This window comes from Pongo pygmaeus, chromosome 4, assembly GCF_028885625.2.
Source record: "Pongo pygmaeus isolate AG05252 chromosome 4, NHGRI_mPonPyg2-v2.0_pri, whole genome shotgun sequence".
NCBI classification, from domain to species: domain Eukaryota; kingdom Metazoa; phylum Chordata; class Mammalia; order Primates; family Hominidae; genus Pongo; species Pongo pygmaeus.
Genome location: NC_072377.2, coordinates 132,316,871 through 132,342,305, shown reverse-complemented (window position 1 = coordinate 132,342,305; position 25,435 = coordinate 132,316,871). Strand labels below are relative to the sequence as shown.

Sequence of the window (25,435 nt, the reverse complement as noted above, 5' to 3'; positions counted from 1 at the left end):
CTTTGTTAATTACAAAATAAATAGATTTCCAGACCTCTCGCAAAGGAAGGACCTAAATAAGTAGTGTAAAAATGATAGGGAGAAAAAAGAAGAGAAATTTTGTACTTTCCTGACAAGATAAAACAGTGGATGGTTCTCTTCTCCAAGTTTATAAGGTTTAACTAAAACAGGTTAGAGGGCACAGTGAGAGGTGTATTTTGTCTTCTATCCAGAAAGCTTCCCCATCTTCTTTTATCTGATAACACTCCCTAGCCCTTTACCTCTGGCACATGACTCAGGTGTGGTCCAGGATAATATCCCATTGCCTTGGCTGCAGTAATTGATCTAAGGAGTAAGAAAGTGATATGAGCAGGGAAATCAAATTCCTTCTCTGAGATTTCTTTGTAGACTGTGAGAAGGAAGCTCTGTTACCTGAAGTTGGGTATGAATTAATGTTCCTTGATTGCAAGTACTATAAGCCAGTGCTAACTACCTAAGGAAAAAAAAGAATTTATGTTAATGATATAAGATAACTTTCTGTATTTTTTTTTTGAAAGGCAGTCTCTTCCCTCTTCCTTTTTTTTTTTTTTTTTTGAGACGGAGTCTTGCTCTGTCGCCCAGGCTGGAGTGCAGTGGCGCGATCTTGGCTCGCTGCAAGCTCCACCTTCCAGGTTCACGCCATTCTCCTGCCTCAGCCTCCTGAGTAGCTGGGACTACAGGTGCCCGCCACCACGCCTGGCTAATTTTTTTGTATTTTTAGTAGAGACACGGTTTCACTGTGTTAGCTAGGATGGTCTCAATCTCTTGACCTTGTGATCCGCCTGCCTCGGACTCTTCTTTCAGTAACAGAAATCATGCCTCTGTTACTGAAAGAAGGGGGAAGTGGTTCTGAGTAGAAACAACAAATGTTCACTATAGACTGTTAAGCCTGGACAGCCAAGGGACCCTTTCCCTTTCTGTGCCTGCAGTAGTCCACGTGGGGTCAATAGGCAAGGAGGGGCCATGGGAGCAGTCTAGAAAGCCTGCCGTTCAGCCTCCTTACCAGCCTGAGTGGCTCATACATCCCTTTCCTGCTTCAACTGGTTTCATTTTGGTTTCTGTCACTTGCAACCAACAAAGTCCTGATCAATGCTTAGTTTTTAACTTGAGTGCTATTTAAGCCTATAGGTCTCTAAAATGACATTTTGAAAATCACAATCACACTAAATTTGTACATATTGAATTAGGCCACAGCCTCCAGATGGAAGAAGTAACATTTCCTGGGATCTTCTGTGTAATAAATCTCTAAGCTCTGCAGGGACTCCTGAAACAGATGCTTATCCTTGCGGGAACTTCTGAAATCAGGAAGAAGATTTTGGTTTAGGGATATAGTGGCTCTATTTCAGGAAAATACTTTCAGTGGACAAAGGAAGAGATAACTAACAAGCAATCTCTGAATGAGACCTATAGATTTTTTAACATTTAACTTTTTAGTTAAATATAAGCTATTTCTTTAGGCAAATATCAAAACTCCTTAGGAATTTATCATATTTAAAAAGTACACCTTTAACTGATCACTCCTATGCTTTCTTATTTTTTCCTGCTGTTAATTGCTGGTGTGTGTTGGTCTAAATGTAAAATATCCCATCTTGGTGTAGCTTCTGTATCTGAAAATTCAGTGGTAGTGCCGTAAAAGTAAATTCCTTCCTGCAAATGGTGGGATAATGATTCCTTGGAGGAGACATCTCTGCCTTTTGTTTTCATAAGTTCTCGTCATTTTCTGTCAGGGCAATAGCACCGTTGGACATAATAGAGAGTAGGGAGCAGAGAGTGCAAAAACACTGTTTGTGCTTTTGACTACATATCAACCTGAGCTCCATAAAGTCTGATGATGGTGAGCAGTGGTTTTTGACGAAGTCCCAGCATGTGAAACAGCGAAATTCCAAGACCAGACTAGTTACTTTCTTAGAAAACCCTAGGTAGACTGGTAAAACAAATATCTGTTTTCAGTGGTGAAAGAAGGTTACCTGTAGAACTCTTGGTCAAATAATTGGTTGCTAGTCTGGGGAATAACAGCTTTGAAAGAGCTAGGCTGGCAGAAATTAGAAGAGGAAAAGGTGACATTGTTCAACAGACCTACACACAAGTGGACAACTATTCAAGCCTAGTCTTATTCCAATAAATATTAACATGACCTCTGTCTAAATGCTTGGAATGCTGCCAACTCAAGATTTTATTTAGGCCCAAAGCACGTTCTTTAAAATACACTTCCACTTGACAGGGTTGTTAGTCAGTGTTAGTGAGGATTGCTTTAATCACTGTTTTTTTATTTTCTAATGGAGATAAAGTTCACATAACAAAATTCACCACATTAACCATTTTAAAGTGTACAGTTCAGTGGCTTTACTATATTAAAAATACCGTGCAACTATTGCTATATCTAATTCCAGAACATTTTTATAACCTCCAAATCCCCCTTTTCCTAACACCTAGTTGCCATAGGAACTTTGATCCTGAGGAAGTTTGCAGGTGGAGAGGTAAAAAGAATATTGCAAGAGAGAGAAGGTTTGAGCTGAGTGCCTAGGGGTGGGCATCATGATAAAAGATACACTTTAAAATATTAACGAGAATTGGCTCTGGGGTGTTGGCAAAGAAATGTATTTCCGGACTTTCTCAAGAATGTAGGACAGCAATAGTCTGATACTTATAATAAATGGGATAAGTTGTCTAGTGTTTAAAAAGTTATGTGTCACTGAAAAATCACTAAAATGTCAATCCTATTACAGGCTTCCCCTCAAAAGTGTAGCTGGCTCGATTCAGACGTTGAGTCTTGGATAAGTCTACCCTGGGATGTACCAGCATTACCTGGGGAGTACCTCCTTAATGGGAGTGGAACAAAGAGATAACTTTAGAGTTGCCAGGACATTCATTGGGATAATGGGGACATGCATGTGTAGGCTAGACACCTTATTTGGTAGCTGTGTGTATTCAGAGAGGAAAAAAAAAAAAGAAAAAAAAAAGTTCAGAAGGATGCATTCCCTTAAGTATGCTAGCTTGAAATCTATAAACCAAGTTCCTGATATTCTGGTCAAAGGCAGGCATTTTCATCAGATCGAGTAAATACTCATGCAGCAACAACAGGACACAGTCAATAAGGTCTTTTGCAAAGTAACTGTCCTTTTAAGCCAAAGGAAACAAGGATGGTTGTTGGTTTTTGTGTGTGTGTGATAGATGGAATTTCTCTCTGTCATCCAGGCTGGAGTGCAATAGTGTGGTCTCGGCTCATTGCAAACTCCGCCTCCCAGGTTCAAGCAATTCTCCTGCCTCAGCCTCCCGAGTAGCTGGGATTACAGGCGCCCACCACCACACCCAGTTAATTTTTGTATTTTTAGTGGAGATGGGGTTTCACCATGTTGGCCGGGCTGGTCTTGAACTCCTGACCTCAGATGATCTGCCCGCCTCGGCCTCCCAAAGTGCTGGGATTACAGGTGTGAGCCACCACGACCGGCCACAAGGATTGTTTTAAAATTTAACCTTAGGTTCCTGCATACTGAAGTATACCAAAAGGTGGACTCAAGCTTTGAAGGGATACAATAGGTGTTTAACTGAGTTCTGCTAAATAGATCTGTAAGCATTTCAGGTGTGGAAATGATGGAAGGAATCCGCCTTGGGTTGTGATTATTTGAACAAAGTAAAATCAACAAACACACTCAGGCTGTAAGTAAGTTTCCTGCTGTGCCAGTTTTGTAATAAAGGGGCTTTTCTTTTCAGCTGAACTTTCCATCGACTTAAATCGTTTATTTCCTTGGAGGTAATTTAAGCACCCTGCGAATGAAATAATTTACTGTGTTTATGTTTTTAAAAAGAAAGAAGTTTGGTAGCACACTGTATCATTAATTTGAATATGAATATGCCTAAAAATATTCCTAATATTCTGGAACATCCCTCTGATCCCTCTGATCAGAAGACCTGAATGGCAGACCTGAACGACCTATAGACTGCTTAGAAAATGAACCAAACAGGGAAAAATCACACAGAGGTGAAAAAGAGCTCTAATTGATTTGGAAACATTTCATTAATCTGCTTGTTAGAACTGTAAGCATCAGTTTGTAACTATAACAGAGAAATAGCTGAATATTAATCTAGGTAACAAATGTCACTTAGAATCAACACTTTTTTTCCCTTCTTGCCATATAATTGTTACAACAAAGCAAGCCTTCTGAGTAGGTGACCATGTATCACTTACTGAAGGCTAGAAGGGGACTCCTTTCCAAAGTGGTTCACTCTGTATTTATTATGGGGTCTGAAATATTTATTATGGAGTCTGAAATTATACCACTGGAGATTTATTTCTTAGATCATGAAGGTCTTTTGTTCATTGATCATGAAGGTCTTTTGTTCATTGAGAAGAATCGACTTTTAAAGTACAAATACCCATGGTATGGGTTGCTCATTAAGTATTACACTATATGTATGTATCTATATTTTATTTTATTTTTTGAGATCGAGTCTCGCTCTGTCACCCAGGCTGGAGTGCAGTGGTGCAATCTCGGCTCACTGCAACCTCTGCCTCCCAGGTTCAAGTGATTCTCCTGCCTCAGCCTCTGTAATCCTGTAGCTGGGATTACAGGTGCCCACCACCATATCCATCTAGTTTTTGTATTTTTAGTAGAGATGGGGTTTCCCCACGTTAGCCAGGCTGGTCTCGAACTCCTGACCTCAGGCGATCCATCCACCTTGGCCTCCCAAAGTGCTGGGATTACAGGTGTGAGCCACCGTGCCCAGCCTATATTATATTTTAACTTGACCACTAGCTGAAGGTGTATTGGACATGTTTTGTTTTTTTTTAAATTTATTTTCATTTTATTGTTTGAGACAGAGTCTTGCTCTTTCACCAAGACTGGAGTGCAGTGGCACGATCTCAGCTCACTGCAACCTCTGCCTCCCAGGTTCTAGCAATTCTCATGCCTCAGCCTCCCAAGTAGCTGGGATTACAGGGATGCTTCACCACGCCTGGCTAGGAGATATTGGTTTTGCCTATCACTCCTTTCCAGTAGTGAGATATTCCTTTAAGAAAGTGGATTTCTCCTAATCCAGCTCTGTGCTTTTGGTGGGAGCTGCCAGCTGAAGCATTCTCCTTCCCCACGTTTACTCCCTCTACCCTGCCACCCAGTGGTGGGGACATGACCACAGTTTGTCCAACCTTATTTCCTCAGCCCTGGCCACAAAGATTGGTTCATATCCACAGATGGGTACCCAGCCTAAGCTAGGACTGAGTTCTTTCTTGCACTTTCCAACTAGAGCTAGTGGAAAAATGCTTTCTTTCTTCCCTGGAGATTATATGATAAGGAGGGCAGCCCATAGCTGCTTGTGGCCATATTTCCATTCTCTTCTGAAATCTAGCCTGAGAGAATCAAGTCTCAATGCAGAGAGAAGCAGAGATGAGTGACACAGAGTTTCCTGATGGTACTTTAGATTGGAATCCATCTGACTGTAAGGCTAGTGCAATGCTCTCTCTTGGTTTGTTTACATGTGCCGGTAAATCACCCTTTCTCCTTAAGCTGTTAAGACTGGAGCATCTTTCATTTGCAAACAGAGGTCTGAGAACACAAAACAAACATTTTACAAGATAATCAAGGGAGCAGTGGTGTTCTAGGTCCAGAAATATGTGTGTGTGGGGGTGGGCCGGCCCTAATTGTCCTGTGATTAAATAGGGGTCATTGTGTGTTAAAGTTACTGGACATCTTTTCAGACTTTATTGTGAAGTGAATTCAGAGGCCAAGGTGACCAAGCTTTCTGAGAATGCCAGTTAATATTATTCTGGGACCACCATGGCCTTGACCATCTCCCGGACTATTGAACGTGGGTGAGGCTGCAAGGGGCCTGTGAAAGAGCAAGAATGTGCAAATATTTGATTTAGGATCTTAGTGCTACATGTCAGTTGACTGACTTAGTGTCCCCACTAAATAAGAGAAGCAACATGTAGCTCCAAAAGAAAATCACTGTTTTGATCCATAATGGATCTTACAATGACTGGCTTTATTTAAATTTTAAATTTGCATCTGTTCATAAATACCAATGTTTTTCTCTACAGGTGGTTTAAAAAAAAACACACACAAAAATAAAGAGAATAACGGGCAAAAAAAGGGTAAGATTTAATGTTTTCTTCCCTCTCCCAAGCCATTAGAGTCCTAGTCCCTCAGTATTATTTAAATTTTGCCCTATCAAAATATCCAAGAGACAAAATTGTCATTAGACAGTAAATAATGTTGAAAAAAATGAAACTAATAAGAATTAGAGACTTTGCGATTATATATATATATATAATTTTTTTTGCACCGGGTTTAAAATGCAATTGAAAAGTTGAAAGCTTCTCTTAAGCGAGCTGGGGAACTTTCTCCAATGTGCTCTACAATCATTGTCAGTTTCTTCTAATGAAACCAGTGGAAAATCTGGCTAATGCCTCAGAATAAGGACTTTTAAATGGATAATATTCTGTAATGGATTTTATTCTTTTAGGTTTCATGGTGGTAAAAGCAAATTTACAAACTGCCTTTATGTTGTTTTATTGAAAGAAAAAACTGTGTTTCAAGTTCACAATGTTACATGGCATTTGAATCCTGGGAAAGCACTATACAAAATTGAAAATGAAAATCAAATTCATATGAAAAGCTTTACCATATAGTCAGGGTGCTGGGAGTGTCCCCCTTTCTGAAACCACCACATCACCTGCTTCCTCCTCCTCCATTTGATTCCGCATTGCTCCTCTTTTTCCACAATTACTTATGAGTAATAAAGAAAGCCAGAGTAAGAACAATGGCATGTTCCTGGCTTTGCAAGAGTGGCACACATCAAAGGAAGACATTTTTTCCCAGGGAACCACAGCATTGCAAGAGATTCACCAGGCAGGAATGAAGTTTGATTCTGTGACATAGCAGAGGGAATGCCCTGAGTCTCCCAAAGCTGGGAAAGGCACACTAGGGTACGGTCAGCGGCTGCTCTAGAGGCTGACTCTCCAAGTATTGCTTGTGTAGTGGCAAGGTAATGAACATCTCTAAGCCTCTGATTATTCTTAGGGAATTCTTAAATGCACTTACCTTAGAGGTTATTCTTAGAATTAAATAGAGATGGAATGCTTAGCAAAATACCTGGCCCATAGTACTGTATTAAATGTTAACTAGTATTCTTGCTAAAATAACAGTCTGAGATTTGGGGTTTTTTTGTTTGTTGTTTGCTTGTTTGTTGCATAATGGTGTGTTTATAATTTATTAGCTGGAGAAGTCTTTTTTTAAAAAGTCAGAACCAATGTGGCTATTAACAATTTTCTGAACTACCCAGATTTCATCTCCAGCCAGCCTTCTCTGCTTGTTTCTGGTTCATTTGCCTATTGGTTAAAAAAAAAAAAAAAAAAAAAGATTCTCTTCTCTTCCCCGTGCCCTAGTCTGTCAGCCTGTGCTTTCAGACAGCTCTGTCTCACTCCAGAGCTCAGTCCCTGCAGGCGCCGGCCTTCCTTCTTACGCCCTGCCCTCCCCCTACTACCACCCAGCTTGTCCAGTGACACTTCTCAGATCTATTTCAGTCTAGTTCTTCAGCCTCACAGACTTTCCCTTAATGAGCAAACCGCTTATTCATTCCCTGCCCCTCTCAAGGTGAAAGTGAATCCAGCCCGGAGTTAGTAGTTCATGTGCTGTCTCTATTGGTGCCACACAGAGGTCAGACCAGGCCTGTGGCCTCGTTTTTTTTGCTTCGTTGCCAATACAACTACATACATCACCCAGATGATGGGCCAGTGTGGATCTGTCACGTGGTGATACTGACCTCTAGGGGCTGGCTTTCCTTCATATAGAGTCTTTATCTTCTCATTGAGTTCCAGAACTGTGATGGCAGCCTCTTGCTTAGCTGTTGCCAAATCAGTTTGTAGCTTTTTCACTTTCTTTTCATGCTTTAGTTTCTTAAAAAAAATAAATAAATAAATAAGAGTTACCATCACTAGGGACAGACGCATCAAAGAAATAAAAGGAATGAATGACGTCTGAACAAACACTGCCTTTGAAGCCTGCTTAGATGAAACACTCCCTGTTTATCTAGATTTAGTCCTGTTTGAGGTTTGTGAAACAGTGTATGTGCTCCTGTCAGAGTGTTTGAACCCTCAACAAAAAAAGCCCACTCTCTACATCATAGTATCTTTTACACTCTTGAAGAGTTTTTATCTGGGTCAGAACCCTGTAGCTTATAATAGAGGCAATTAGAAGAACTCTACTGCCAGTTGGCATTTGCCACCGAGGTACAAATGCCTACTAGTATCAGATTTTTTTTCCCATCTGTAAGTAGACTCATGTGAAATAGAGCCTTGATTCTAAGTCATTTCCTCCTCAACACTATAATGGTTTGCTTTCAAATACACTCTAAAGTGTCTGATGCGACCACCAAATGCTGGTGTTTTCTGATATTTAGTATGGGATCCATACGGGGAAAGTGTCAAGGGTAAGAAAGCGTTAAGCATAAGAATGGTTTTTAAGTAGTAGTGAACAGGAATGACTTGCTCTAAAATAATTTGACTTATGAGATCTAAATCTTTGGGAGAAATGCATTAGGAACTTGTTACATAACCAAAGGATTCACCTCAAGACTTCATGACTCGAAAGTTCCTTTTAGGGTTTCAGAGTAGATTTGATTCATTAAAATTGGATTTATCTGCAACTTTGGAGAAGGTGTCTGTTGTGAAAGGTGTTGCATTTGCACTTTCGTGTTGCTTTTGTATAGCTACCTTTCCATTGAAGAGCTCACCTTGCCAAGTCTTTGTGGGCTGGTAATTAGGAAGCCGGGAAAATAATCTACTAACATTTCTTATCAGACATAAATCTTGAGATAGGGAAGGGATGGTTTCTGCTCACTAGGTAAGATCATGTTCTTCCCTGGCCTCTGAAGGCACTATACTCAGGCAGTAGGGAACCACTCTCCTCTTTGAGAGTAACACCAGTAAAATCAATTTATCAAAAATGGTCTTAAACAGAAACAGGCCTCTCATTTCAAAGACATCTCATTTCACTTTTTGCTTTGTTGCCAGTACAACTACATACATCATCCGGATGATTTATGAGATCTAAACCTTTGGGAGGTCACCCAGATCAGGTTATCTTCTAGATCCCAAACAGGAAGATCAGGACTTCACTAAAGCTTAGTTCATGGCATAAACACGGCTAAAAGAAATGTGTTACTCGAAGGAGAATGGTAGTCATGGAACTTCTTTAAGAGGAGTTAAAGGGTAGAATTAGGCAAGGTTCAGCCAGCACAATCCAGGTGAGAGTTACCCTGAGTCACAACACAGAGGCCTGGTTTTCATGGCAGTACTTGTAAAGAGGTGGCACTAATTATTAGAATGCATCCTCTGGGTGTCAGACACGATGCTGGCCAGCTGTTGAAACACGAAGGCTGATAAAGCCTCTGCCTCCAAGTCATGAAGACCTTCTAACGAATTCCCTTCTTCTGAGCCTCTATTCCCTAAAAGCCTTCATAATTTGGCCAGTCATGTAGATTAGTTCAGGAAAGACCAAGCTGACCGAGAAATATGTCTGGGTATTTGACAGCTGGACAGCTGTGTTTTTCAATTATTAAGTTGGCATTTTAATATATACCTCTGTCTCTTGTGAGTTGGTTTGGGTCAACTTGTTCATGAGGATCTCATCTATCCCAGGCCTGTGGTGACAGCACCTTGTGAGGTCCTGGATGGTCACCATTGACCTTTTCCACTTCAATACTGTTCCATGCTCAAATTTCTACACTTTCTGTTTACAATTTAGAACTTTGGAGATATAGAGTAGGAGGAACGGCACAGAAATGAAAATTGAGAAAGTGGAGAGAATGACGGAAAATGAGGCAAGAGAGATTGTGAAGGGAGTGCTAGAAAGTGTCCAAAAAGAACTAACAATGATATGTATGCTGAAATGTTAAGGACTAGGTGTGCTGATGAGAGCAAGTTGCACTGAAATGCATAAATAAGACAGTTTGATAGAGAAACAATAGATAATGTGATAAATTGAAGATAGTAAAATATTCACTGTAGAATCTAGTTTTTGAGTTACATGGGTGTTTACTATATAATTACTTCAACTTTTTTGTATGTTTGCAATTTTTCATTATAAGATATTAGGGGGAGAAAGAACTGAAGATTTATCTTCCTTACATTGCCCCTCCTTTAATTCTTAATAAATGGTATTCAGATTCTCAAATCACGGCACAACTATTCACATGCAGATATGTATTTTTCCAGAAACTTTTCTCAAAGTATGCATTGACAGTAAATAAACACAAGAAAAAATAAATGCAGTGAGGTGAGACTTAATGAACAGTCACTAGGAGCTGGCATGGTGTCTGTCACTAAGAAAAAGTCTTACCAAGCTACATTTTCATTTTGATGGAATAATTTGATGGATAGAATGCAGGAACTCAGTGGACAGACCCAGGGGTTCTCAATATCAGTTAAGAATTTCACCTTTCTAGGTACAAATTTTAACTCTTTTTAAAAAAATATTCAATTACCAGACCACTTTGCTGTCTGTCTTTTATGGTGATTATATGTTCTGTCTCTTCTTACTATTATATATTTGTATATTTACCTTATAATCTGAGAAAGACATTGAGACTATTTAGTTTGGAGAAGACATTACGGTATACAGGGCAGTCATGGCGGTTGACTTTAGTTACCTAAGAGACTATTCAAAAGGAGAGGAAGCTGAGTCAAACAATGTTGTTCTCAAGATAACATGAAGAACAATGGGTAGAAACCATGAGGAGGCAGATGTTGGCACAACATGAGAAAGAACCCTCCAACAATCAGAGCTGCATCCAGAACAGGATAGGATGCATCCTGGCAAAGACCTCCTGCTCTGGGAAAGATCAAGGAGGGACTGGATGGACATCTTCAGGCAGGCCCTTGGTGACCTGTGGGACTTAGGTTGCGAGGTCACTGGAAGTTGGGTTTCCCTCAACTCTTTCCACTTCTGGCTTTCTCCAGCTCCCCAAGGGGCACAGCACATGAGTAAATGGACATCTCAGCCCTCAAAGCCTCCAGGGTTGGTACAGTTGGTATACTTTAAAGATAATTCTGGTATTTGTGAGAAGCTAGACAAGAAGGCTAAGAAAGCCTGTGCGCCTCTTAGAATTCAAGGATAATGTGAATAAAAATATCACTTTATTATTTAGCTATAAGGGAGGAGAAAATTAAATTTAAATTAAAAATTGGATAAAAGACTTAGATTGGCTGTCTAACGTTTCTTTTGAGACCTTTTGATTACTCGGATAGATTTAAAAATAGTTCAACATCTTCATCTATTTTTTTCTTTTCTCCAGAAAGAACTGCTCTTTGCTATTAATTCATAGCTTTAACCAAGCCCTTTGGGCATTTCAAACAATTCAATTTGCCAACATGTTTTTTATTAGTCATAGACATCAAATGATTTCAGCAACAATAATATTTTCCTTGCTGTTTGGCATTCACTAGCCAGGCAACCCAAATGTCATACTTGAATCTAATGCAGTCTGTTATGGTCTCCTTAGTAACTAGGAACTCTCTTTGGTGATTACTGAAAGGATAGGAAGGCTTTATAACTTGGAGGTAAATTCCTATTACCGTGCTCTTTTCCTACTTCTCCTACCGGGTGGAAAGAGGGAGGAAATCATGTATTTGTGCAATGTTTTGAAAAGGAAATATCTATTCGTATCATATTGCTGAATGGCTTGCATTATTCCAAGTTAATGAGAATTAGATATAACCAGGGAACTATTCATAGAAGAGCATCAACACGAAGTTGCCAGCACTGTTTAAAATTTCTGGGTATTTCCACATACTTTAAACTGTGGCAATTACCCAATTGCCTGGCCCATGACATTTCTAAGCCTTAGATTCATGTCATAGGACTACTGTGGGGATCCAAGGACATAACATAGAAATGACAGTACCTGACACTATGCCGTGTAGTAGTTATATCTTTCTGGTTTTGTCATTACTCTTAAAACACATAAGAGAAATTTTCAACTCTTCACTAAAACACTAAAATATCTTTTCTAAGCACTTTCTGTAAGGATACTTTAGTGTTTTAGTGAAGAATTGAAACGTTACAGAAAATAAAATGGGAGCTATCATACTTTACAGAAAATAAAATTTATACTTAATTGAAAGCAAGACGTTTCATTTCTTCTTCTTTTTTAGAAATTAAGTTTTCTGCATGATTGCATTGATCTCCTCCTCACTTTGGATGGGTAGACAAAACTTAATGTTCTGAAAACAGACATGCAAATAGCCTTGATTCAATCTCCTGCCAGAGCTGGCCCGGTGCCTAGGCAAAGTCAGTGGCTGCCTGCGTGTAATAATGTGAGGAGCACTCCAAGGCACTGCCTCTTGCTCCTCACGGCAGCTCTCTCTTGGGCCTGCCAGGGCAGAGCTTCCTCCCACTTTGTCTGAAGTTTATTCTGTCCATCCCAGCCTCCTTCACTTAGAGAGCCTGTATAACAAAGGGGTTTTGTCTTCAGTGGCCCACTAGGAAAATGCTTGCTACTGAAGACATAAAAGAGAATTTGGTTTCAATACAGAAGGTATACACAGGTTCTTCCTTGCATTTCTCTTCTAATAGCCAATCAATAATAGTAATGAAACTTACAAATAGTGATAGAATTTGGATACAACTTGTCTTTAAAAGTCAATTTTACATGTTTTGTATTTATATACCCTCAGGAGAATATTTTAAAGTCTAGGGATGTCAAATATGTGTCATGTATGTTCTTTTTCAGTTCATGGCAGGCCTTTGATTTGGGGATTCTTTAACCCTGTGTTGCACCCCTGGATTCACAATCATTTAGTCACACTTTCAGCAGCCACTGCCCATTGATGAAACCTGTCATCCGTGTTAGTATCTCTCTGTGTAGACAAGAAAGTTGAGCTGCCAGAGTTCAGCTGGACCTAATCCTTGTTGTACAGTGAGTACAGCTAAATGGACTTGAATCAAGGTCTTTTTATTTCCAGATGTTGATTTTTCTTTCCAATGACAACATGAGTCTGCACTAATCAATAGCACCATTAGTTTTTTTGTTTTTTTTAAGTTACTTAAAGGTAACCTAGAAAGGCAATGTGACAGCTTGGTTATAAAAATTTGGCATTGAAGTGTGCTGGTGAAGTGTGATGGCATTTATTGCATGAGTTGCCAAGATATCTCTAGAGAACCTAGGAAATAAAGGGAAGATTTGATGAACCCAGCTAAGGGCACTCTGAGCCAGGTATTGTTCTTTCCCTTTAGTATCTTTCCTTGGAGTATCCAGAATTGATTCTTGTTATTGTGACCGTTCTGTTGAGTCATCTAAAGTGACAAAGAATGGATCAGAAGAACTTTTCTTACAAATGCCTCGAATGAAAAACAATCACAAGTGGAAGACATAGCTTTTTCTTATTTAATTTGATAAAGTTCTGGGGAGCTAGCTGATACACAAACCCTTAGGACTCACCCTAACCTTGATCCAGAGCCTGACCCCACATGACCATTTGTAGGTGCTTGATAGCCAAGAGAGTCAGATCTTGGAAATTAAAGCTAACACCTTTCAGTTCTTTGCAGTAGCCCTCCCATCTGAGTCCCGACTCATCTTATTTTATGTTGCAAAATGCTATAGAAATATATTTTAGTTACTCCTGAAACCCAAGGTTTGGGATTTATAATAAAAAGAAAATGAAATCCCAGTAATTCAACAAATAACCTGACTCACTATAAGGGAAGAATTTGCCTATAGTTGGAGGAAAGTCTCAGTTCTTTCCCTCTGTAGGATAAATAGTTATTAGATACAGAAGTGGCATTTGACAATAGATGTTCTGCTTTCCAGGATGCCTGTATAAGTGTTTATTTAAGAGAAACTTCAAATTAATACAAGATAAAGGGATAACCTTACACTTGGGATGAATTCCAGTGATAAGATAGAACTTTCTAGTGGTAGAGTTGTCCAAAAATTGGAATGTTTTGCCCTAAAATACGGTGCTCTTCCCTCCCCTGCATGTGGTAGACAGGCCATTGCTGGGAGTGTTCCAGAGAGGTGCTAACAGTTATTGGCCACCTACAATATGCCAGGCATCATTCTGAGAACTTTATATGTACTAGCTTATTTTATTTATTTTATTTTATTTTATTTTATTTTATTTTTCTGAGATGGAGTTTTGCTCTTATTGCCCAGGGTGGAATGCAGTGGTGTAATCTCAGCTCACTGCAACCTCCACCTCCCAGGTTCAAGTGATTCTCCTGCCTCAACCTCCCAAGTAGCTGGGACTACAGGCACATGCCACCAGGCACAGCAAATTTTTTGTATTTTTAGTAGAGATGGGGTTTCACCATGTTGGCCAGGCTGGTCTCGAACTCCTGACTTCAGATGATCCACCTGCCTCGGCCTCCCAAAGTTCTGCGATTACAGGCATGAGCCAGCGTGCCCAGCCTCATTTCATTTTTGTAGCAAGCCAATGAAGGAGAAGTATTATGTATCCTATTTTTAGGTGCAAATACTGAGACACAGAAAAGTTTTAAGTATCTTGCCCAAAGTGAAATGGTGAGTCACAATTTAAATCTCTGCGGTCTATCGCCAGACTTTGCCTTCTATCACTATGCTGTGCATGCCTCAGTGTCTTACCCAGTGTCCTACATTGTGGGGAGTTTTGATAAGAGGGCATTTCAGATTCTCTCTTTTTTTTTTTGACAGAGTCTTGCTCCATGACTACAGGCGCCCACCGCCACGCCCAGCTAATTTTTGTATTTTTTGGTAGAGACTGGGTTTCGTCATGTTGACCAGACTGGTTTCGAACTTCTGACCTCAAGTGATCTGCCTGCCTTGGCCTCCCCAAGTGCAGGGATTGCAGGCATTAGCCATCACACCTGGCCAAGGCATTTCAGATTCTATAGATCTATTTTAAAGCAAGGGAAAGCAGTGTCTAACCTCTGACCAGGAAGTCTTACAGACATGGACTTCACCACTGAGTATGAATTAGAGTCAGATGGAATCATCAAATCTTGGATGACACAGAATTGGATGCCCTCTTAGAGGACAAACTGTCCAGCGTTTTGAAGATGGAGAAGTAGAAACAGAGAAAATGAAATAATTTACCAAATTCATTAATATAAAGCTCCAAGAAGCAAAACTCAGAGCCAGATTTTCTGATTACTTGTCTTATTGCCCCCTTCCCTGACCCCATATTATGCTGCTCCTTGGCCATAAGAACTGAAGAGCAGTGGGATGGCTATGTCATGGGAATCTGCAGTGGGACCTAAGATTTTTTAAGTGTAAGGTTCTAGTATCAGAAGCAGCGGGACTTTTTGGCAGACAGCCTTCACTTAACGCCCCCTTTACAGAGAGCCAGTGAAGACTGGGCTCAGGCCCCTTTATGTAGTATACGTAGACAGGGAGAAAGGTCCAGGAAGTTGATAGAACGGTCTAGGCAACTAAGATCTTGCTAACTTGAAAAAAAAAGAAAAAGAAAAAAAAAGCTGGATCAATGTCTACTAGCAAACCTGTTTTCACAGAGCATTATGCTATATGCCATATTCCAACCCATTTCTGAGATTAAGGAGGTTCTACTTGCAGGTTCTTTTCTTTGGGTAATGCTGCTGCATCTTTTTACCCAGTAAACATCAATGAAGTTGATAATCAAGATTTTTGAGAAAGAAAGAAGCTATCATACAATAAATAATTTTTCGTATTACCGGCTGAGCATAGCAAAGAAAAAACTGAGAGCTCAAGCAGGTCATGCGAAGAGAAAACGTACACCAAAGAGGAGATCTGGTAAAGCAAGATCTCCTTGGTCTTACAATCTCAAATCACACCCTGAGAACAGACAGAGAAGTGCACTGTCACACCTAGCAGTGCCTGGCAGGAAGCTGTTTTCCAGTCCAATTCCCCTTGGGGACAGAAAGCGCCCAAAGAGCCAAAGCTATATATGAAGCAATTTCAGTTTCTCAGCCCCACCTCTACAGTTGTTGGTATAATATCATTGGCAAACATCTGTAAGAAGTGACGTGGGTAGAAGAGCACAGAAACCAGAGAGGATAGAATTTACAAGTGGTGGAAAAGAATTCCCATACCTGCTCAGTGAAAGTGCTGCTAAGCTCTTCTGACATGATTACAAAAATAATGAAGAGCAATAACTTTATAATCGGTCAGATACTTTACTTTTTCTGTGTCCAGCACGCCCTTTGAACTTGACTGAAGCTGTCTTCCGGAAGAAAATTGATAGCTATTGGCCATCTGTGACTTATCTGGGATCAGAAAGCACAGGCATGTGTTCAAGGACTGGAAAATTGAGGTATTGAAGCACCAAGGTACTTAATTCACCTTTAGAGTTTTTGGTGTAGTAAGGAAAACCTAATTAAATTAACTTTCCCAATGACTATTCTTCTCCTTTACAAACCCCACTCTGCCCTGAAAGCAGTGAAATTACATGGGATACAGGTTCAGTGAAGTACAAGAGCTGGCCTTAAAACAACTTACAAATGATAAAGAAACCAAAGTAGAGAAAAGGAAAATTATCATAAGAGGAGAAATGATGCTTATAACAGCATGAAATAGCTTCACATACTGTACAGGAGAAATTAGAGAAAACAGCCAAGTGGGAGGTTTTCTGTGTTATGTATTATTTTCCCATAAAATACAATATTTTTAAAAAACTGCAGCTTTCTTGTGACAGAGTTAATTTAGACATTTATAGAAGAAATGTCTAGGTTTAATGTAAAATGGACGTGATCTCATATAAACATGTTTTCCGTGTTAAAAGCAAAGGAGTATGTAGGTGAATGTTTTGAAAATTGCTGAGTTGCATGGTATTAGTTAATAATATTACTGATATTAATACTTTAGAATCTTTATTCTTTATAAGTAAAACTTCTGAGAAAGTAATTGATTGTTGGCAATGAATCGTGAGCACATGACTTCACAGTATTATCTGTAAGTTGAATATTATATAGCTGCAATTAAATGAGTCAGTTCTCTAATTTTTCCATTGCTTTCATCTAGTATGAGTCTGGAAACAAACAAAAAATAGTACTATAGAGGCAAGAATCTCAAACTAAGTTTTTTCCTAAGAAAATGTAAAATTTTCCACTGACTTCATTAGAAGCAATGTGTGATAGTTAATTTGACTAAGGACATTTAAACGCATATAGAGAAATTACTAAAAATTAAAGCATCAAACTTGGCTCCTGGCTCAAGATGTGGTTTTCCTTTTTGACTCATTTACTTGAAAGGTAATATTCACTAGAATATCAAACTGACTGGGCAATGTAAGAAGTTAGAATAAGTTGATGAAGCAGAGGGTTTTTTTCCTTGGGGTACTCAGAACCACGTAGCATTGCTGAGCTGCACAACTGATGCTATATGGTCTGCACATGCTGAGAACAACTATTTTTATCTAGAACCACAGATAGCGTTCAACAGTTTAGTTGTTATTTCTACCCTGAAAGCTCTCTGTTCTTGATTTTCCTCTTCTCAGTTATCTGCTGTAACACAGGCTGCACCATATATAAAAAAAAGCTCAGAGGGGACAGCAAGTGCCACTACAATTCTATCCTGTTCTTTATTTAGAGAAACCAAGTTCCTCAGGGTACTATAGGCACAAAGCAAAGAAAGGAGTTGATCTGCAAATAAATTACAAGCATGTGATCTTGACAACAATAGCTATAACCCAGTGATCAAAGCTAAACTACCTTCAAGTTCATTTGCCCGATAGCTACAAGACAAGGTCACTTTGGGGGTCTCATTGCAAACATATTTTATAGTCCCTCCCAATTCTGTCCACATTCATACAATTTTATAAATGTGTACTGAAGATATCTGATCTAGTATGGATGACACTGTAGTCTTTGTCCATTTGATGATAAGAAAACCATGTTTCCAATACTGAAACAAAATCACTCCTTGTTTTTCTGAGTTAAAACCTTAGAGTCTAACAGTCTGACAATCATTAGCTTAACCTCTCCCTTCAGCTTTCCTGAAGCTCCTGTCCTTGACCACTAGGGCAACCTACACCCTAAACCTTGAAAGGTGATGGAAAAAATAGCAATAGTCTGCTACAGCTGAAAACTTCTTTACTTAAAGGTGTCAGTCCTGCTCTGTGGAAGTAGTTGAGCACCTGGGGAAATGGTCTGAACTTCAAGCAGTATTTGCACTCTAAATCAAGTTTAATTTCTCATACTCAACATTTCAGCTGTGATTTTAGTTACTTTTTTTGTTTTATCCTTCTCCCCTATTTAGAGAAGCTTTTTATTCATGTTATGAAGCCATGTTTCATTGGTGGAGAGACAAGAATATTTAGATTTATATATAGTTGTTATTTTTTTTTTAATTTGAGTCGGCATCTCGCTCTGTCTCCCAGGCTGGAGTGCAGTGTCCTGATCTTGGCTTACTGCAACCTCCGCCTCCCGGGTTAAGTGATTCTCCTGCTTCAGCCTCCCAAGTAGCTGGGACTACAGGCACGTGCCACCACGCCTGGCCAATTTTCTGTATTTTTAACAGAGACGGGGTTTCACTGTGTTAGCCAGGATGGCCTTAATCTCCTGACCTCGTGATCCGCCCACCTCGGCCTCCCAAAGTGCTGGGGTTACAGGAGTGAGCCACCGCGCCCGGTCATTATATATGGTTATTTTTAATAGTCCTTAGCATATAAGTTTAACTTCAGAGTGTGATGTTGCAAGTGAATTGGGTTATATGTATGCAAGGTTAGGTTGCCAACACATGACCCAATAAAAGAAGCACTTGATACTTGTAAATAGCATGTAAACAGAGAGAGAGGGAAAGGTGTGGTGGTGATGTGAACTTTTACTATGGAGATATTAGTAAGTTTCATATTGCATATTTTAACAAGCCTAAACAAATGTCCTTGCTCTAAAACAAATCATCACATACAGATTATTCTTTAGTTTTGTTGGATTCAGGGACTACCTTGTTAATTTACTCACCAGCAAGATGTCTTAATTAATTCCATTACAAATCTAGCACAGAAAAGACAGCACATGAAGCTGAACTCCCAAGCAAGGATCTTTAAGTAGATCTCAGTATCCTATCTGGTAGCCCTCTAAGCCTGTTTCCATCAACACATGCTCATCTCTGGGAGATATGCACGGATAACAGGTAGGGAGGGAACTTGTGGATTCGGCTTAAAACCACTTGCCTCATCTCTCACTAGTAACTTGTGGTGTCACAACTTCCCAGAGTCTGAGAATGTAAAATTTAGGAATAATCATATGAGTTGTTAATAAACAGGAGTTTGAGGATTTCCCAATGTAGATAAATGGTGAGTTTCCTGCTATGGTCCTGACCCAGAAAACTGAAGTGAGTCATATTTAATCAGTTATGTTTTGAATTCAAACTTTCTGATCATCATTTGTAATAGTGGGAGTGACAATGACCTGAAACAAGACCACTCAGATATGAAAATGTTTGGTGCCCAGAAATATATCCTTGGTACACCCTGGATTGACTCTGATTTCTTCTAGGTAAGAGTGAGGCTGACCCAAGGCCGGCCAAGCTTCTGTAAAACTAAAGCTCAGGAGATGCACAACAAATACATATATTTTGACTGTTTAAAAGAACAAATAGATAAATAATATGCTCCTTAATTTTGCTCAGATATTATGCATCAAAGTTGAAATGACCTCTACTTGCTCTAATTTCAGTTTTAGAGTGCCTTATCTAAACTGACAATGTCAGTTACTCTGAGTCACAAAGGAATTTGACTTTTCAACTGGAAGACTTTTTTTTCTTTTTAATTGTGATTTGAAAATGCATAACATAAAATTTACCATCTTAATTTTAACCATTTCTAAGTGTACAGTTCGGTAGTGTTACACATAGGCACATTGTTATGCAACCAATTTCCAGAAAGTTTTCATCTTGCAAAACTGTCCAATACCCATTAGACAACAACTACCTGTTTCTTCCTCCTTCCAGCCTCCGGCAACTAAAATTCTAGTTTCTAGTTCTATGTATTTGACTCTTCTAGGTATCTCATATAAGTGGAATCACACAGTATTCATTTTGAGATTGACTTATTTAACTTAGCATGATGTCCTCATTATAATTTACTCTCCAGCAAGGCATCTTCTCTAATTCCATTACAAATCTAGCACTTTATTTATGTTGTACTATGTGTCAGAATTTCCTTCCTCTTTAAAGCTGAATACTATTCCATGGTATGTATACATATTGTTTCTTCATTCATCCATGGATAAACACTTGGGTTGTTTCCAGCTCTTGGTTACTGTGCAGAAGACATTTCTTGAGGTAGTGATCATGGTAGCACAATAATTACAATACTTGCCTTTTCCAAATTAACTGAAACTTTTTACCTTTTAATTATAAATTTCATTCTCTCTTCTCAAAAATACTTACTTTTTGTTTTTGTTGCCAAAGAGGCACATAGGCCTCAAAGTGGGAAGACATTTTGAAGCCATCTCAGATCTTATTATATGGTTCTGGTAGTACAATTTCTATCACAGATTTGTAAGTTAAGCTTTCCTTTTGTGTCTCACTTGCAGCCTTCCTCCTCTTTTTTTTTTTTTTTTTTTTTTTTTTTAATGAAGGAACAGTCTATACTACTGTCACTGTGACTTACAATGCTTTTATTGGGAAATGCAAAGCCTCAATGACAGATAGAGCCAGGCCTGAAGTCATCCAGCAGACATCACTCAAAGCATTAGTATAAGAAATAGGAAAACTCAATGCATTAGTGTAAGAAATAGGAAAACTTATGATAAATATTCAGGGGCTGTTAGAAAAGAAATTGCCATCAGATAAGCTAATTCAGTGGTGAGCTTCTTTCAATCTTCTACTCTTTTGAAAAAGGGGTGCTAAGGTTTCCCCTATTGTTCTATAGTTTGGGATTTGCACATCAGATCTATCTGAAGAGTTTCTTAAAAATATGCATGCTCTAGATTCTCTTTAATCCTTCTCAGTCAGAGTTTGGGGAAGTTTGGGCATGAGACTGTAATTTGGCTTTCAGGCTTTCTGGTTGGTTCTGATATATACAACTATAAAGATCAACTGTCAACTGGAAGAGTATCTTAGGTAACAGGCAGGTGCTGGCCACAAAAGCTGTGCGTGTCCTTGTGGGCATGTGTATGCTTGTATCCGTGAGGGCACTGAGGCCAGCATGAGTGTGTTGGGGGAAGTAGGGATGGCAGTAATTCCAGAATGTTGCAGATGGGGAGGTTCCCATGAGAACTTGGTCCATGTAACATGCCTGTCATTTTTCTGTAGAAGGCCAGTTTCAGCTTGAGAGAGAAAGAGATTTGTTGAAGCAAAGGAATTGCAGGTTTTTGAAATTATAAATATTGCAGTGCAGTTAAGGAATTTGTGGAGTGTAGCAGTTTCCTTTCTTAAGGTAGATATGAAAAAATAGTAATCAAAGTATCAAACTGCACCAAGTCATTCAATGCTCCAGCACTCCCTCTGTCTCTGACTTGGAGGAAAAAACCCCAGTCCTTCTGATTCTTATTTCCCACTCACAACTCCCTTAAAACTCCTTGCAGATCAAAACAACTAAAAATGTTTCCATACCTGTTTTCACACTCAGTGCATTTTTCAGTTATTTCAATGACTTTCATAGGCTTCAAAGAAATCTAGCAGGAAAAAATCTAAGTCCTTTTCCTAACTCCATCAACAACAGAGTAATCTGAGGCAAGTGCCTTGATGTTCACTTTCTCCGAATGCCAAATGGAATTTTTTAAACCACCTCAGGGTTTAATACACATGAATTAACTCATATGGTTTAAATGCTTTGAGCGTCAAATGTTCAAAGTGAGGTGTGGAACAGAGAGAATAAAAAGCATAAAATTTTTTTTTTTTTTTTGAGACGGAGTCTCGCTTTGTTGCCAGGTTGGAGTGTAGTGTCACAATCTCAGCTCACCGCAACCTCCACCTCTCAGGTTCAAGAAATTCTCATGCCTCAGCCTCCCGAGTAGCTGGGATTACAGGTGCCTGTCACCATGCCTCGCTAATTTTTGTATTTTCAGTAGAGACGGGGCTTTGCTGCGTTGGCTGGGCTGGTCTCGAACTCCTGATCTCAGGTGATCTGCCCACCTCAGCCTCCCAAACTGCTGGGATTACAGGCATGAGCCACTGTGCCTGGCCAGGAATTTTTTTTTTTTTTTAGCTTAAAATTATAGTTTATTTTTATTTCGAAAGCTACCCAAGATGGACCAGGCGCAGTGGCTCATGCCTATAATCTCAGCACTTTGGATGGCAGAGGCGGGCGGATTACCTGAGGTCGGGAGTTCAAAACCAGCCTGACCAACATGGAGAAACCCTACCTCTACTAAAAATACAAAATTAGTTGGGCATGGTGGCTCATGCCTGTAATCCCAGCTACTTGGGAGGCTGAGGCAGGAGAATTGCTTGAACCCGAAAGGTGAAGGTTGTAGTGAGCCGGGATTGCGCCATTGCATTCCAGGCTGGGCAGCAAAAGCAAAACGCTGTCCAAAAAAAAAAAAAAAAAAAAAAAAAAAAAGTAACCCATGCTTCTTAAAATACTTTAAATCCTTTCTAATCCCTGTGTCTACTTAACACACAAACACACATCCTATAACAGAAAGAGAAAACTGGTCATTTTTGTGGTATAAAATCTCTCAGGGATTTTTGCTGGCTAATCTAATTTTTGTCCATTATGGGGGAAAAAGTCTTATGGGATCTTGAAGTATTCTGTTATTCTAATGTATGAAAAGAAGGAATCTTGATGTGTTATTTGAAAAGGCTTAATGGGAAGTATAGTTACTAGACAGACTTTGATTATTTGCATGGTTTCTGTTTATTCCTTCTGTCCCAAACTGGCATCACACTGTACATATTTTTAAGGAAAGAAATATTGCATCTAGTCACTTCTCTATTACTTTTCTCAATAGCTCTCTTTATTTCTTGATGGGACTTTTATTGCTATCTTTTATGATAGAGTAAGTGGGAGAAAACCTATAAATTAAATAAGGAATGTTCTACTAGAAGTGGTATTTAACCTGGGAATGTCAAGTGGGCATTTAGCAAGAATTGAACATTTCTGTTGGACTGATCCCAATTTTCCAAGTACATAACCTACTAAAAAACTTTTTAGCTTAAGACTTGCATGTTTTTCTCACCAGGTTAAATTTTCCAAAGCAGAGAAAATTTTAAGAGAGGATACAGCTCATTAGAAAGAGCTTGTTTTTCTGTGATTCTCAATAATTTAGTTCCATTCAACAAACATTTATTGAGTATGTACTATATGCCAGACTGTAAGCCAGATGCTGGGCAAATAAAGCAAAAGGAAATAAGCATAATCCTTTTCTTTTGGAGCTTTTGTCTTGTGGGGGAAATAGATATATAATAAATTTTCATTATAATGTTTTGTGACAGGATTTATGTGGAGTGTTCTGGGAGCACAGAGGCGAGACTGGGGTTCAAGGAAGGTTTACTAGAGGAGATATTACCTGAGCTGAGTCTTGAAGTACTAAGAAGTTAGGCAGGTTAGGAAGAAAGGGGTACAAGGAGGAAGTCATTCCAGTATGCACAAAACTAGAGGTTGATAAATAGCATTGTCTAGGTAAGGAACCACATGAGATAAAAAGAAGGCAAAAAGACTTGGTCATGAAAAAGAATCAAGTAAAAATGTAAAAAACTATAATAATGGAAATACGTATGTGTAAAACCATAGAATAGACATAGCCGACAAGAGACTTAGTAAATTGGTAGATGATGTGGGGAAAATTGTGAGAATCCACAGAAATGAACAGATGAAAAATATGGAAGGACATTTAAGAGACATGGAGTAGAGAAGGGAATCTTCGACAAAATCTAATGTGCTTTCCAGAGAAAAAGAAGAGAGAATGGGAGAGCAGCTATATTTGAAATAAAAATGGTGGGCAAATTTTTGGAAATGAAGGAAGGCACGGTTCCTCAGATTTAAAAATTACATTGAGTTCTGGTTTAAAAACAAAAAAAAAACTTTAAAATGAACATCCTGGGTCCTGTTCCTAGAGATTGATTCACCAGAGCTGAGGTGGAACTTAAGTTATCTGTATTTGGGAGAAACTTCCTAGGTGATTCTATTGCACAGCCAGATTCCAGAATCCTAGAAGCAGTTCTCCAGCATAAGGACACATAAGAATCACATGGGGAACTAATTAAAATACAGATTCCTGGGTCTGACCATAGAGACATTAGACTGGAGAAGACCCTCTCAGAAAGTTGAGTTAAATATTAACAAACATGTTTTATTATTTAACAAATACTAACAAAACATGTTCGTTAATGCTTAAGAAAAGAATTAAAGGTAAGCTATGAATTATAGCTTATTCTACAATTTAGAGTTTGTCTACGTAAACATCTCAGGCACAAAATAACTAATGGATTTCTCCTCAAGGGATAGATATTTCTTCAAAGTAAGGAAAAAGGCAGTTGGGAACATTAGTAGTCACAAGAATATAAGCTCCATGAGGACACTGGCAGTGTTTGTGAACAGACAAATGCTCCAGATAGAGCTTCATGATTCATTGTTTAATTTAGTACTTCTATACTCAACACAATTTTTATGTGACAGTGTGTTTTTTTTAATAAGCACACAAAAGTGTCAAAGGATTTGAGCACCTTGATCATGATTTAATGTGATTTTATTGTACTGTTTTTCTTGCCTTATGAAATATTAGCTGGCTCCTTTTTTCTGAGTACAGCTGCAAATTGTGTACTTGATTTTGTCCCTTTCTTCCATTTTTCTAGCTGTGAAATGGTCATATGAGTTCACACAGTGACTGGGCCTTGCTTCTCTTTGTTCTTTGTAAGTTGGTGCTATGAGTGGGTAAATGCCTCATGCAGCGATGTATGAAGCCATTATTTGTTTATCGCAGACAAACTTAGCAACCCAGGGAATACTGGGATAAGCAAGACAGTCATAATCTCCGGCTTTATGGTATTTAGAGTCTAGTTATGGAAACAGACTTAAAATAATCACACAGATGCAGTCAGTTGCCAACTGTGACAAGTATTATGAGGGAATGACACATGGCATTCTGAGAGCTTATGATAAGAAAAGTGACCTCATTAAGGAAGTTAGGAAAGATTTTCACAGTTGAAGGGAATCTTAGGGATAAGAGGCATTAATTAGGTAATGCAGGGAGAAAAGAGCATTAAGGCAGAGGAAACACTGTGTGTAAAGGTCTTGCAATGGAAAGAGAAATGGTGAGCACCAGCGCCTGGATGAAATCCAGAGGGCCTCGGGCAGAGAGAGTGGGAGTCCGCAAAGACAGACAGAAGCCTGGTGTGTGAGGTTAAAAGCAATGGGAGGTGATTGTAATGATTTATGCAGGTGGTCGATAGGATCAGATTTATATTATTAATATTTATAGTGGTTAACATTTAGTGCATGCTGTGGGCTAGGTATTGTTCTAGGTGTTTCATATATATTAACTCATTTACACAAACAACAGCCCTGTGAAATAGATATTAT

The 25,435-nt window shown here is 39.1% G+C and overlaps 1 protein-coding gene across 2 annotated transcripts in view; it reads right to left on the bottom strand.

Annotated features, from left to right (window-relative positions):
* Window positions 1-25,435, bottom strand: part of CCDC192 (coiled-coil domain containing 192) — a 227,998-nt gene that overhangs the window by 56,994 nt on the left and 145,569 nt on the right. For both annotated transcript variants that reach the window (XM_054488027.1, XM_054488026.1), the window contains exon 6: window positions 7,777-7,909. In XM_054488027.1, the coding sequence (XP_054344002.1) occupies window positions 7,777-7,909 (133 nt within the window). The remainder of the gene's footprint in view (window positions 1-7,776; window positions 7,910-25,435) is intronic.